At 41.3% G+C, this 15327-nt stretch overlaps 1 protein-coding gene across 1 annotated transcript in view; it reads left to right on the forward strand.

Annotated features, from left to right (window-relative positions):
* SRP54 (signal recognition particle 54) overlaps nt 1-15327 on the forward strand; it is a 118617-nt gene that overhangs the window by 26515 nt on the left and 76775 nt on the right. The window contains exons 6-7 of the mRNA XM_056545308.1: nt 2427-2493; nt 4296-4353. Of these exons, the coding sequence (XP_056401283.1) occupies nt 2427-2493; nt 4296-4353 (125 nt within the window). The remainder of the gene's footprint in view (nt 1-2426; nt 2494-4295; nt 4354-15327) is intronic.

The raw sequence follows: 15327 nt of genomic DNA on the forward strand, positions 1-15327 counted from the left end.
AAAACAAAAAAAAAAAACATATTTTCCCATTTTATCCCCAAATAATATGGGGGGAAAAACTAAAAAAAAGTATCAAAGTCCCATTCAAACAACCAATAAAAACTGAAGATCACAACACAAAAAATGAGCCTTCATAAATCCCTGAATACGGGAAAAAAAGGTTTTATAGGTAGGGATGTTCAGTTACCGATACTAGTATCGGTATCAGGGCCGATACTATCCATTTGCATGGTATTGGGGACTTTCTCAATGTCCCTGATTCCAAATCCTATACCTGCTGCCCCGTTCTCCAATCTGCATCATGGTGTCCTATGGAGGATCATGTGACACACGCGTCACTCCACTGTGCCCAGTGTAATGCTACGGAGGAAGCATATGTCACATGCTCCTCCATAGGATGCCATGAGTCGGACAGGGGAACGGGGCATCGGAGCGGTAACACCCGCAGAGCACAACCGCAGGCGAGCAACTCACGGGGGGGGGGTGGAGTGTTGGGTGCTGTCTACAGGGAGGCTGCTACTTATGTCTATGTGGTGGGGGGGGGGGATGGCTGCTGTCTGCAAGGGAGGGCTGCTACTAATATCTACAGGAGTGCTGCTACTAATGTCTGCAGCTATAAAGGGGATGATACCTACTATTAAAGGCAATCTTACAGCAGAGTCACCTGCACTAACTTCAACTTATAGGTAGATGCAGTGAACATCAGCGCAATCATTCCGGAGACATCTGTCTCGCCGCCAATGCAAATTCCCTGTTCTGCCCAATGGAGAAGAGAAATCTTTGCTCATACTACAGCAGCCGCCTCCATTGTACACAACAAGGACCCACATATCAGCACAGTAAGCAGCGCCAGAAACTGAGCCACCCTGGTGTCAGATTCCCATTAAAATAAAAGTACTCGCGATTGGTATCGGCAAGTACTTGAATTAAAGTATCGGTACTCATACTAGGTCTTAAAAAATGGTATCGGGACATCCCTAGTTAAATGGATCAGTAAAAGACAATTTTATGCGTACCAATTTTATTTAAAATTAAAATGCTACATTTTATTTAGTACAGTAAAAGACTATATAACCTAGGTATTTGTTTTAATTTGACTGACTTACAGAATAAGAATTTTCATTTAAAAAAAAAAAAAAAACACCAAAAGTTGGAAAATTTAAGTTTTCTAATAAGTTTCCACTCACAAATAATAACTTGGTTTTGTGGTAAATTTTATGGTGAAATGAAAGATGTCATTGCAAAAGGCAAGCCCTCATATGGGTCTGTAGGTGGAAAAATAAGAGTTATGAATTTTAAAAGGGGAGGAGGAAAAACAAAATGCAAAATTGAAAATCTGCTCTGTCCTTAAAGGGTAGCTCCCACCATTCTATATTTTTTTTTTCTGTCCCTGCCTATTGCCAATCTAAACCTAACCCCCTTCCTTCTTTTAAATTCTTGTTTTTACTATATTAAAAATAACTTTGTCTGCCTGGTAGTGTGCTCACTACCAGGCAGACTTCCCCAGCAGGCACCACGTCACTGATGCCTGCTGGGGACAACACTTATGCCCTTAGTTTATCTACACAGGGTGCCTCCAGCTGTTTCACCACTACAACTCCCAGCTTACCCTGACATCTATTGACTGTCAGGGCATGCTAGGAGTTGTAGTAGTGAAACAGCTGGAGGCACTCTGTGTAGATAAACTGTAAGTTAGTGCCATGCGGCCCCCCCCCCCGGATACCCCATTCCCTCCGTTATACTTACAGATACTGCAGAGTCCGGCAGCGGGCGTGCAGGGACAGCGGCGGCGACTAAATGTGCGGGAGGAGTGGCCTCCCAGCCGGGGAGCCAATGTGCTTGCTCCCACCTGTTTGATTGACAGGCAGGGAGCGAGAGCAGCCTAGATGAAAAAGGACTAATTGCCAGGCCAAAATTTTTCAGGAGGGTGACCCCTAGTGGGCGGTAGAGATGAGTGAACTTACAGTAAATTCGATTCGTCACGAACTTCTAGACTCGGCAGTTGATGACTTTTCCTGCGTAAATTAGTTCAGCTTTCAGGCGCTCCGGTGGCTGGAAAAGGTGGATACAGTCCTAGGAGACTCTTTGCTAGGAATGCATCCACCTTTTCCAGCCCACCGGAGCACCTGAAGGCTGAACTAATTTACGCAGGAAAAGTCATCAACTGCCGAGCCGAGAAGTTCGTGACAAATCGAATTTACTGTAAATTCGCTCATCGCTAGTGGCCGGTTTTTAAACGTCAATTTCACCCTGATAATCCTCCAAAAAATGACAATATATTAGAGATATGTTGTAGTACATAAGTACTACAACATATCAAAAAATAAAGTTGGTGACAGTGCCCATTTAAGGCTAAAATGTGCTATGTCCTTAAGGGATTAAGTCTATTGTGATAACAACAAATTTGTATTTTTATTTATTTGTAGCTGGCATATTACTATCAGAGAAAAGGGTGGAAGACTTGCTTGATATGTGCAGATACATTTAGAGCAGGTGAGTGCTGCAGCTGTCACTTTGGACAGAGATTACAAAACTGTGTCCCCATTGTACTTTTGAAACCCTATCAGTAAGCGTGTATAGATTGGTTCACATTTTGTTTGGGCATTCTATTTACCTCCTATAATCTACTATGCTTTATGATCTATTTGAAACATATATTGGCCAGGCAAAGTTGGTAGGACATTGGGCATTCATCTATTTGTCTCTGCTTTATTAATTGACCTTTATGACCTTGACTTTGGGTACTAGTTTACAAAAGTGTCCTACAATGAATCAAAGCCTACCTCACTTAACTAGGTCAAAGTAAAAAAACAAAAACGAATTGCAACAAATATAAACAGTCCCCCCAAAAATATCACAACTCGGTAATGAGAAATTATTTTTTATACGCTTAGAAAATGCTATCATACAGGTGCTGCTTTAGGGTGTAGCCCTCAATTCATTTTCATCAGTAGTGAAGTTGTTACTACATGTTTTGTATTGTCATGCCTGTGTTTTGTAATTGATTTTGCTTAAAGGGGTACTCCGGTGGTAAACTTTTTTGACTATATGGCATCTTCTGTGTAAGTTTAGTTTTTTTGCAATATACATGTGTTATATATTTTGGCAGCATGTATTTGTTTTTCTTACCTGTTTGTTGGGCAGGAAGTTCTGTAGTTCAGAGGATTTTCTTTTACTATCATCCACCATGTTCTGAATCTTCTGAATCTCTTGTGGACAAGACGTCTGAGCTTTTTTTCCCTCAGAAATCTCATACTGGATCTCTATATGTGAAGGGAGAGGGGACTCCTGAATGACACCTGCTGGGAGTTGTAGGTTGTAGTCCCTGGTGTGTGTGTGTGTGTGTGCTAGTGTTTCCAAACCAGTGGGCCTCCAGCTGTTGCAAAACTGCAACTCCCAGCATGCCCTGACAGACTTTGAGCATGCTGGTAGTTGTACATTTGCAACAGCTGGAGGCACACTAGTTGGGAAACACTGTTCTAGCCTATTCAGCGTACACATCATGTTACACCAGTGTTTCCAAACCAGTGTGCCTCCAGCTGTTGCAAAACTACAACTCCTAGCATTCAAAGGTTGTCAGGGCATGCTGGGAGTTGTAGTTTTGCAACACCTGGAGGCACCCTGGTTGGGGAAACACTGGTGTATGCCCTATAGAGGTGTGGTGAACTACAACCCCCAGGACACTACATAGGCAGCATGCTGGTGTTATACCACAGACTGAAGACTCCTGAATCACTCATGCTGGGAGTTGTAGTCACTTTTGTGTGTGTATGCCAGTGTATCCCAACCAAGGCTGATTATATTAGTGAGTGTGCTGTGTATAAGGGGGCCGACCCGGGAAAATAGTAGGATGGGTAAAGGGTGGAACAAACAAACAAGCAAAAAAGGAGCCGCCCCAAACCAGCAAGGCATGAGGCATGCTGGGATTTGTAGTTTTCAGCACAGCAGGAAATAGAAGCAAAGATAGGAAAACAAAGTGGGGGATAAAAAGACAACAAAGAACGGAAATAGACTAGGCTTAACAACAAGAATAGAAATGAAACAAAACAAATAGGTTAAGTTAAAAACGGAAAAACACGTTGACCAGCGGAGTACCCCTTTAAATAAAATGTATTTGTTAAATTTTATTTGAATAGTGTGCAGGAGTTATCTCTCTCTCTATCTCTCTCTATCTATATCTTTGTACCCCTTCTTTCTTCCTTGCTTGTATATTGTGAAAGTTTTTTGGTTGTATTTTCTGCACCCTGTTGGACATTTTATGGTGCCCATTGAAATAAACGAAATTTTATTTGCAGGAGCATTTGACCAGCTGAAGCAGAATGCTACAAAAGCCAGAATTCCCTTCTACGGCAGGTAAGCAGATAAAGGACTCGTTAACTCTGCAGACATTCAATCAGTGGAAATCCACTTGCAGCAGAATCCTTTTGTTTTTAATGGGATTCTGCTGCTCTGTGCACACTTTGAAATTTTAAGTGAAATTCTGCTGGCAGAATGGATGTCTGTCCAAAAATGAACATGTTTATTCTTTGTGCAGGATTCCACCGGACTGAATTGCTGTCTTGGCAGCTCCTACTGTAAGCAGATTTCAGCCAGCGTAATTCTTCAGGCTGAAAGGGTAGTTCTCACAGCTTTTTTTTCTGTGCATATTCTGATGCATTTTTCATGCCAGAATGTGTACAGTGCATGTCTTATTATCAATGGGAGTACATGATAAAGGTCACAATGTGAACTTGTGGCACATATTTTTCGGCGTGTATTTCATATACCGTATATACTCGAGTATAAGCCGAGTTTTTCAGCACGATTTTTCTTGCTGAAAACACCCCCCTCGGCTTATACTCGAGTGAACTCTCGACCCGCAGTGGTCTTCAACCTGCGGACCTCCAGAGGTTTCAAAACTACAACTCCCAGCAAGCCCGGGCAGCCATCGGCTGTCCGGGCTTGCTGGGAGTTGTAGTTTTGAAACCTCCGGAGGTCAGCAGGTTGAAGACCACTGAGGGCGGATGATGACAAGAGGATGATGAAGGGGGGGGGGGGTGTGGGATGATGAAGGGGGGTGGGGATGATGACAAGGGGATGATGAAGGGGGGGGGGGATGACAAGGGGATGATGAAGGGGGGGATGTGTGGGATGATGACAAGGGGATGATGACAGGTGATGATGATGAAGGTCTGGATGATGACAGGCGGTGATGATGATGATGATGAGGATGTTAATGACGGGTCTGGATGATGACAGGGGGGATGATGTATTTCCCACCCTAGGCTTATACTCGAGTCAATAACTTTTCCTGGGATTTGGGTTGAAATTAGGGGTCTCGGCTTATACTCGGGTCGGCTTATACTCGAGTATATACGGTACATCAGAATGAGTGACCTGAACTTGAATTACATGCAGAAATTACAACTGCAACAGATACAAGCAGTGAAAAACTGTAAATATCTGGCAGAAATTTATGAATACCCTCACATTTGTGGTTTCATATTTTTCTAAATCTAGACTTATTCTTATTCAATCCCATCTAGCAAATTGCCGTTCATGCGGCTTGTTGTACATCCACTTTATTGAGCGTACAAGTAGTAACACAAGCTTCCTAGCACTTCCCTTCTAATCTGTAGTACAAGCAGGCTGCCTATATGTTAAAAGGGTTGTCCAGGGATAGAAAAACAGCTACATTTTTATTTTTTTTAAACCGCACCTGTTTTTCAGATTGTATGTGTGGTATTACAACTTGACTATTTTCACTTCAATGGAACTGAGCTGCAGTACCACACACAACCAGCTAAAACTTTTTCAAATTCTGATGAACTCCTTTTTTAATGGTTAGTTGTGACCACAACACCTAACAGGGTGACAGAAAGTCTATCTATCTCTTTATTCCATATCGGCACATTGCAAAGTTATCTTGGGGTTCTGATGGTAGCCCGGAGGCTGCCTCCCATCTCCTGGCTATGAAAACCAATCAGGCTGTAAAAAGAAGAAAATAAAGTAAAAAGAAAATAAATACATTAGTGAATATAATTTATTTTTTTTTTTTGTTAATCCCTTAACGGCGCAGGACTTTTATTTACGGCTGAGCGCGCTTCATGCACGGCAGGTACCAGTTGCTATCAGCAACCAGTACCCGTGGCTAATACCGGACATTGCCTATCGGGCTGATGTCCAGTATTAACCCTTTAGATGACACGGTCAAAGTTTATCGTGGTGTCTAAAATGGGAGAAAATAAGTCCAAAATTGCATATTTTTGGTCACTTTGTATACCCTAAGAAAATTTATAAATAGCGATCAAAAAGTCCCATCAAAACAAAAAAGGTACCAATAAAATGTTCAGATTACAGCACAAAAAATGAGCCCTCATACATCCCTGTATATAGAAAAGCAAAACAGTTATTTTACACACACTAATTTTGGTGCATGTAGTTATAATTTTAAGTGGTAAAATAAAATAAAAACCTATATAAATTTAGGTTTCCTACAGAATAAAGATATGGTGTATTTTTTTTTTATCGAGAAGTGCACTTCGTAGAATCGGAAGCCCCCCAAATTTATCTTTTTTGTATTTTTTCAAATTTTGCACCACAAATATTTTTGTTCTGGTTTCACCGTAAATTTTGTGGTGAAATTCTATTTCTGTTGCTCTTATCGCTTATGACAGTTCTTAACCCTCTCGCCGCTCCACTCTCACCTAACCAAAGCCCCCCCCCCAATTCCCTAGTTTAAACACTCCTCCATCCTTCTAGCCATCTACCACAGCACAACTGCACCCTCCCCATTGAGGTGCAGCCCGTCCCTACTGAAGAGCCTGTAACAGCAAAGAACCAGTTCTCCATGAACCCAAACCCCCTCCTTCCTACATACATTTCTGAGCCGCTTGTTTACTTCCCTAATCTTTCACTGCCTCTCTTGTGTGGCACGTGATACTGGTAATATTTCAGAAAGTGTCCTTGCCTTGAGCTTGTTGCCTATATCCCTGCAATCATTTTAAAGGACACTCCACCTACTTCTACTTTTTGTCCTTGGTGACAATGTGCACTGTGGCAGCTGGATAATCTCCAGCCCCTCCCAGTAATCTGTCCACCTGATCCGTGATGTGCCAAACTAAAGCTCCCGGCAGACAACACACTGTTCAGGAATTCTGTTCCCCCACTACCAGCACTTGTCTGCCCTTAACTACTCCTTCCCTCCTTACTGGAGCAGACACCTCCCTGACTGTCCAAGGCAGTGTTTTGCTGCAGCATTGCTAACTTTCAACTAACATTCCCCCTCACTTGCTAACTGGGCAAACTTGTTAGGGTGTGCTAGAACATTTCCCCCTTACCAATTTAACAGTTACCCTGCTAGCTGTCAGACTGTCCTGCACCTCCATCCTGCTCTCCTCCCCCACCTCTACCCCCAAAAGTGCCTACTCAGTGAGCAGCAGATTCGTCTCATGGTTGTCAATGGATCTCAATGTTGCCAGTTGCTCCTCTAGATCCAGCGTCTGGGCTTCCAAATAAACAACCCACACACCTCTCGCCCAGCAATATGCAACCTCACGGAGTGTATACATCGAGCCAGATGTACACTGGATAGCAATTGCACACATGTAGAACATCTTAGTATTGAGGATAGCACAGATAAAAAGACGGCAGCAGTACAGTAAATATTAAAATGAAACTCCCTCTAAACCTTCTGAATCTGAAGTCCCCACAGTGTAAGGAAAAGGAACACTTAAGGTATGATCATATAGTGGAATTTGTGCAGAATCACCGCACGAATACTCCGCATGGACATTCCACTGCAGCAGAGTCCTAGCGCATGCCGGATCATGCAAGTGTGTGGGGTGTCTGCACGTGTTTTCCGTGTGGACATTCTACCCAAATTCTGCCTTGTGAAAGCGGCCTTACAGGGACTTTCAACGCATGTTTATAACTCCTCTTTAACCAGCACATCTTGAAACAGCAGCTTAGACCTTGGCCTCAGTGTTAATAGAAAGTACGTCAAGCACCAGGATGTGGTAAAAACGGGTACTTCATTAGTAGAAGACAGGTTACATTGCACGAACACCTCTGACACGTTTCGTGCTGTTGCGCGTTTCGTGCTGTTGTGCTTAGTCATGACTAAGCGCAACAGTGCGAAACGCGTCAGGTGTTCGTGCAATGTAACCTGTCTTCTACTAATAAAGTACCCGTTTTTACCGCATCCTGGTGTTGTACGTACTTTCTATTGTTCCTGATTGGAGCCAGAAGCGGGGCTGGTGGATCCATGCACAGAAGGTGTGGGACTCCTGGGTGAGCGGTCTATCCTTCTTAGTTTGTGTTTGGTCTCAGTGTTAGGCTACATTCACATCAAGATTTTGCCTTACTGTTTTAAGTAAGTTTTTATTTTTTTTAATTTGGAAAACATATGTCTTAAAAACTGACAACTATGTGCAATTGTGTCCTCATAAAGTTTGCATTGACTACAATGTTATAAAAACTGTATACTTTTTAGTAAAGGTCACAAAATCCTTAGTAAACAAACAAAAAAAAAAACCTCAGCTCACCACCCCATGTGAAACATGTTCCTAGGACCAATCCATGAAGATACATATGAAGAACTCAGACTGAGCGGGATGCACCCTGTTTTCAATAGACATACAAAAAGGAAAATGTCCAGCTCCCAGAATGAAGGATTACTTTGGTAAAATGTAAGACTTCAGTTTAATAGATATGCATTAAAATCCAGACAAACAAAGAAAAATCAATAGAAGAAAATGAAACTGACTCGTTTCCAGTTGCACACAGCTTTTAACCCCTTGACGACAATGGACGTATATGAACGTCATGGTGCCGTGGTACTTAACTCACCATGACATACATTTACGCTCCGCCATGACCGCGAGCACCTGACCGGTGTGCGCGGCAGGTCCCAGCTGCTATCAGCAGCCAGGTCCCACGGGTAATGGTGGACATTCGTGATCGCGCCAATGTCCGCCATTAACCCCTCAGATGCCGTGATCAATACAGATCACGGCATCTGCGGCAGTGCGGTGCTTTAAATGGATGATCGGATCGCCCTCAGCACTACCACTGTGATCCGATCATCCATAATGGCAGAAAGCAGTCCCATCACCTGCCTCTGTCCATCTCTAGGGGTCTGGTCTGAGATCGAGCAGAGCAGAAGATCACAGATAACACTGATGCCCTATGCATAGCACTGAACATTATTAGCAATCAAATGATTGCTATAAATAGTCTATTAGTCTATAGGACTATTAAAGTGTGTTTTAAAAAAAAATTAAATATCCCTTCCCCCAATAAAACGGAAATAATCAGTTTTTCCCATTTTACCTCCAAAAAAGCTTAACAAAATAATTAATAAACATATTTGGTATTCCTGCATGTGTAAAAGTCTGAACTATCAAAATATATTGTTAATTATCCTGTACACTGAATGGCGTAAATGTAAAAAAAAAAGTCCAAAATTGCTGCATTTTTGTCAAGTTTTATTCCCCCAAAAATTTATAAAAAGTAAAACCTAAGCAAAAGTGGTACCGATAAATACAGATCATGGCTCAAATAATGAGCCCTCATACCGCCCCGTATTCGGTGAAAAATGAGAAAGTTATCCGGGGTCAAAATAGGGCAATTCCATACATAGTAATTTTACATAGTAAAATTATAGAAACGCATATATCATGGGTATCATTTTAATCATATTAACCCACAGAATAAAGAAAACATGTCATGTCATTTTTACCATAAAGTGTACACCATGAAAACAAAACTTTCCCAAATTTGCTAAATTGCGGTTTTCTTTTCAATTTTCCCACAGAAATTAATAATTTTTGGGTGGCGCCGTACATTTTATGGTAGAATAAGTGATGTCATTACTAAGTAGAATTGTTGACGCAAAAAACAAGTCCTTATATGGGTCTGTGGATGGAAATATAAAAGTTATGATTTTTAGAAGGCGAGGAGGAAAAAACGAAAAAAATAAAATTGGTCTGGTCCTTAAGGGTTTAATCATGGTGATATTACAGTAACAAGTGCTCGTTTATATACCTTCATAGTGAATGACAACCTGTGGGAGGGTACTGGAAAGGGAGTTCGGCATCTGACGTAGGATCCGGTAACTAAGTTACGTTGCATGTAATGGTATAAGAGAAGTAACGGACCAGAGTATATGTGGTAGGGATATCGGCCGATAATCACGATTTTGGGCATTATCGGTATCGGCAATTACCTTGCCGATAAGCCGATAATGCACCGCCCCCACCGCACCGCGACCGCCACCCGTAGTGCTTGGTGGTATACCGGTATGGATTTTTGCCCATACCGCTATACCTGGTTGGGCCCCTCCCCCACCCTCCGAGTCAATAAAAAAAAATTAAACTTACCCGTAATGGGGGTGGTCCGGGCCATCCATCCTCCCTTCCTGTAGTGTCCGACGGCATTCTGGGTAGAGGGTGTACCGGTCCGGGCTGTCCTTCTTCTCCGGCGGTCATCTTCTCCGCTCCGGCCTAGTACGCTGCATAGACGTCGCTACGCCGTAACATCAGGTGCGTCGCTGCGCACAAGCGTCACTGTGTAGCGGCGTCTATGCAGCGTACTAGGCTGGAGCCTGCCCGGAGTGGAGAAGATGACCGCCGGAGAAGGACAGCCCGGACCGGTGCACCCTCCACCCGTAATGCCGCCGGACACTACAGGAACGAAGGATGAATGGCCCGGACCACCCTGACAGGTAGGGGGAGAGAAGCGGGTGGTGACGGCGGCGGCCTATGGCACCGCAAAAGCCATCGCAGTGCATTGATTTAAAGCGCCCGCTTTAAATCTATGCTCTGCAGCGGTGTCGAGGGGGGGATAAATAGCTGATAACTTATACCGGAATATCGGTATAAGTTACCAGCTATCAGCCCTAACCTCCACCGATTATCGGTATCGGCCCTAAAAAAAACGATATCGGTCGATCCCTAATATGTGGCATGTAGGATACGGAGAAGTACTCTCCCATATGTCATGTAACTACACATTCATAACTATATCATTATGAAGAATAAAGAAATGAATTACGGATTTACAGTGTGTCACCTACTGAAGTCGTATTAGTCCAGTGATGCAGATGCAAACCAAAAAATGTTGCAGTATCTTGTAATACCTTTTTTTTTTTTTTTTTTTTTTTTTTTTTTTTTTATTGGACTAACAGAATTTTTTTAAGACAAACTTATAGGATTCCTCTTTTTTGTCAAGTCCAAAGCAAATCTAAGCTCACAAGCAAAAGATACAGGTTACATCTCACAAATATGCAGGGGTTAGGACAATAGATGTGGAGAAGTCACACTAAGGTCATAAATTGTCCTGCTATAGGAACATAGACCAACTAGATAAGTATGAGAAAAAGGGGGAGGGAGCAGGGGAGACACTGGTAATTAAGCAGGACAAAGTGAGATGTAAAAGAGAATACAGTACAGCACAGGTTATAAGAAGTTTTGATAGAGATAAAAATCTCAAATCCACATTGAGTTCTCTGATTTTGGAATAAAAAACAGTATCATTTTAACTTCAAATGTCTTGTGTGTTTTTGAAAGGTCATGTATGGAGTGGCCTGTTTGGGTAAAAGATGTCCAACTGGGGTGCAGTAGTCATTTTCTTTATGGCGATTTATGGAATGTCTGTGTAGATTCATCCTTTCGTTGAGTTTCGTTGACTTTTGTTTGAAGCTAAACACATGAGAGAAAGACATTTGAAGCTGGGCCAGAAATGCAACGAAAGGATGAATCCACACAGACATTCCATAAACCGCCGTAAAGAAAATGACTACTGCACCCCAGTTGGACATCATTTTACCCAAACAAGCCACTCCATACATGACCTTACAATCAAGAAGGAAATTTCAAAAACACACAAGACAGACATTTGAAGCTAAAATGATACTGTTTTTTATTCCAAAATCAGAGGACTGTGGATTTGAGCTTTTTATCTCTCTCAAAACTTCTTATAACCTGTGCTGTACGGTCTTCTCTTTGCATCTCACTTTGTCCTGATTAATTACAGTGTCTCACCTGCTCCCTCTCCCTTTTTCTCATCCTTATCTATTTAGTCTGTTCCTATAGCCGGACACTTTATGGCCCATCTTAGTGTGAATTCTCCACATCTATTTTCTTAACCCCTGAATATTTGTGAGATCTAACCTGTGTCTTCTGCTTGTGAGCTTAGATTTGCTGATTTGCTTAGGACTTGATAAAGGGAGGAATCCCGAAAGTTTGCCTCTACAAAATTTAGTCCAATAAAAAAGGTATTAAGATACTGCAACATTTTTTTTCTTTTTTTTGAATATATATATATATATATATATATATATATATATATATATATATATATATTATAATATAATATAATATAATATAATATATAATATATAAATATTATTCAGATGTAAAGAATCCATGCAGCTTTATAATGCATTTTCCCATAATAGTAACATGACTAGTAGGAAAGGGTGCACGTAATTAACTGACACTTTCGGGATTCCTCCCTTTATCAAGTCATAAGCATTTCTCTAATATGGCTACTCCTAACTACTCTATATATAATGTGCAAAGCAAAAATGAGATAATTTCTGTAGTTGAACCTGTTAGGGACAGGAGAATCCAAAGAGAAGATCCAAAATGCCTTGTTTCTGTACTAAACGGGTCCAATCTCCGCCTGTATGCGGCTGATGGACACGTTCTATGCCAGCCACCTGTGTCATGGATGGATCCCCTGCATGTGATTCATGGATGTCGGGAAAGACGAGAAGTGGATCGGGTGGATTGAACTATGTATACTTCTGAGGTGTTCAGCAATTCTTTTTTAGTTTTCTAGTAGCGCAGCCTACATATTGTAGGCTGAATTGTATACAGGTGGCCAAATATCATCATGAGTAGTGTTAAATTTCTGAACGTATTGATAGAAAAGGGGTACTCCGGTGGAAAACTTTTTTTTTTTTTTTTTTTCATATTAACTGGCTACAGAAACTTTAACATGTTTGTAAATTACTGCTATTAAATATATATTTTTTAATCCTTCCAGTATTTATCAGCTGCTGTACACTACAGAGGAAGTTGAGTTGTTCTTTTCTGTCTGACCACACTGCTTTTTGCTCTTACTCTGGACAGTTCCTGACATGGACAGGGGTGTCGACAGAGAACACTGATGTCAGACAGAAAAGTACAGCTCCACTTCCTCTGTAGTGTATAGCAGCTTATAAATACTGGAAGGATTAAGTTTTTTTTAATAGAAGTAATTTACAAACTTATTAAACTTTCTGCAGCCTGTTGATATGAAAAAAATAGTTTTCCACCGGAATACCCCTTTAATAACATAGGATATAAATGTACATCCTGATGCCCTGTTACTTAACGCACCAGGACATACATTTACATCCTGTACAAGGTGCTCGCATCATGTATGGCAGGTCCAGGCTGCTGGTAATGGCAGACTTCTGCAGCAAAGCAGTCGTTAAACTGGATGATCAGATCACCTGTGGCGCTGCCACGGGGATCCGGTCATCCAACATGGAGGCCGGAGGTCCCCCTTACCTGCTCCAGCCGTCATCCTGGGGATCGTCTTATTTGGTCTGACATCGAGCAGACCAGAGAAGATCGCCCATAATACGGATGCGTATGCATAGCACTGTTCAGTATATGCAATATATTGATTGCTATAAATAGTCGCCTATGGGCACCTAAAAAGTGTGTTTAAAAAAAAAAAAAAAAAAAAAACCTTCCCCCAAAAAAATTTAGAGCCCCTTTTTTCCAAAATTTATTTTTTTATCCCAAAAAGCTTTTATAAAAAAAAAAACATATTTGTTATTGCCTCATGCGTAAATGTCTGAACTTTAACAACTTGATCATTTTTTTTTTTACGTTTACGCAGTTAACCATACAGGATCATTGTCACATCATATTCCCAAAAAAAGCAAATAAGTTACATCTGCAAAAAGTACAGATCATGGTGCAAAAATTAGCATACTTACTGCTCCCCGTATACAGAAAAAATTAGTTATAGATGTTCAAAATAGTGATCTTAAACATAATAATTTTGTTTAAAAAGTTTGAGATTTTTTTAAGCTGTCCAATAATAGAGTATGTTAATCATGTGTATCAGTTAAATCGTGTTGACCCACAGAATAAACTGTTATTTTTACCATAAAGAGTACAGTGTGAAAATGAAACCCTCCAAAATTTGCAAAATTGCAGTTTTCTTCTCAGTTTCCCCACACTTTTTTTTTTTTTCTTTTTTTGTGCCACATATTTTATGGTAAACGGTTGATGTAATTACAAAGGACAATAGGTCGTGCCATAAACAAGCCCTCTTATGGGTCTGTGGATGGAAATATAAGGCGAGGAGGAAAAAACGAAAATGCTGAAATAAAATTAGCTATGTCCTTAACCCCTTAAAAACACAGCCCATTTTGGCCTTAAGGAGTGTTTTAGCATTCCTAATATATCCCACGGTACATTGTAATGAGAGGTTGCAAAAGATGATCCAGCCAGACACATGTACACCTGTATGTTCCAATAATGAATCTAACCCAGCCACTATGGGACTTAGTGGAGGTGGAAAGGTGTTTTTGGAAACACAGGACACTTGGGTAACTGAAGTAACATATAGACCCAGATTTATCAAACTTTGTGAGAGAGAGAAATGGTGCAATTTTCCCACAACAACCATTCGGAGCTCGTTGGCTGAGCTGTGATTCGCTGCTGTGGGAAAATCACTCTATTTTTTTTCTCACACAGTTTGATAAATCTGGGCCATACTCATTCTCTTTTTGATTAACAATGCCCAGATAGACACCTTCTAAAAGTAGATAATTTAGTTTAGTTTTCACTGTTTGCATGGGGTTGGAGTGGACTAGAGATGAGTGAAGTTACAGTAATTTGATTCGGCACGAACCTCGCGGCTCGGCAGTTGCTGACTTTAGCCTACATAAATTAGTTCAGCTTTCAGGTGCTCCGGTGGGCTGGAAAAGGTGGATACAGTCCCAGGAGACTCTACTAGGACACTATCCACCTTTTCCAGCCCACCGGAGCACCTGGGAGCTGAACTAATTCATGCAGGCTAAAGTCTGCAACCACCGAGCCGCGAGGTTCGTACCGAATCAAATTACTGTAATCAAATAACTTCGCTCATCTCTAGAGTGGATTTGTTTTGTAGATGAAAGTATCCATCAATTCGTCCGTAAGTTTTTCATATAGTGCACTAGGATAACCACTGAGCCTCCTTTTGTCCACTTATCTTCTGCACATGTTAGCTGGTTGTTTTTCTTAATATTTTCACTTTTTACTCTGTCATCATAAACATATTTACCTTAATGTAAAT

This window comes from Hyla sarda, chromosome 11 (assembly GCF_029499605.1).
Source record: "Hyla sarda isolate aHylSar1 chromosome 11, aHylSar1.hap1, whole genome shotgun sequence".
Lineage (NCBI taxonomy): Eukaryota > Metazoa > Chordata > Amphibia > Anura > Hylidae > Hyla > Hyla sarda.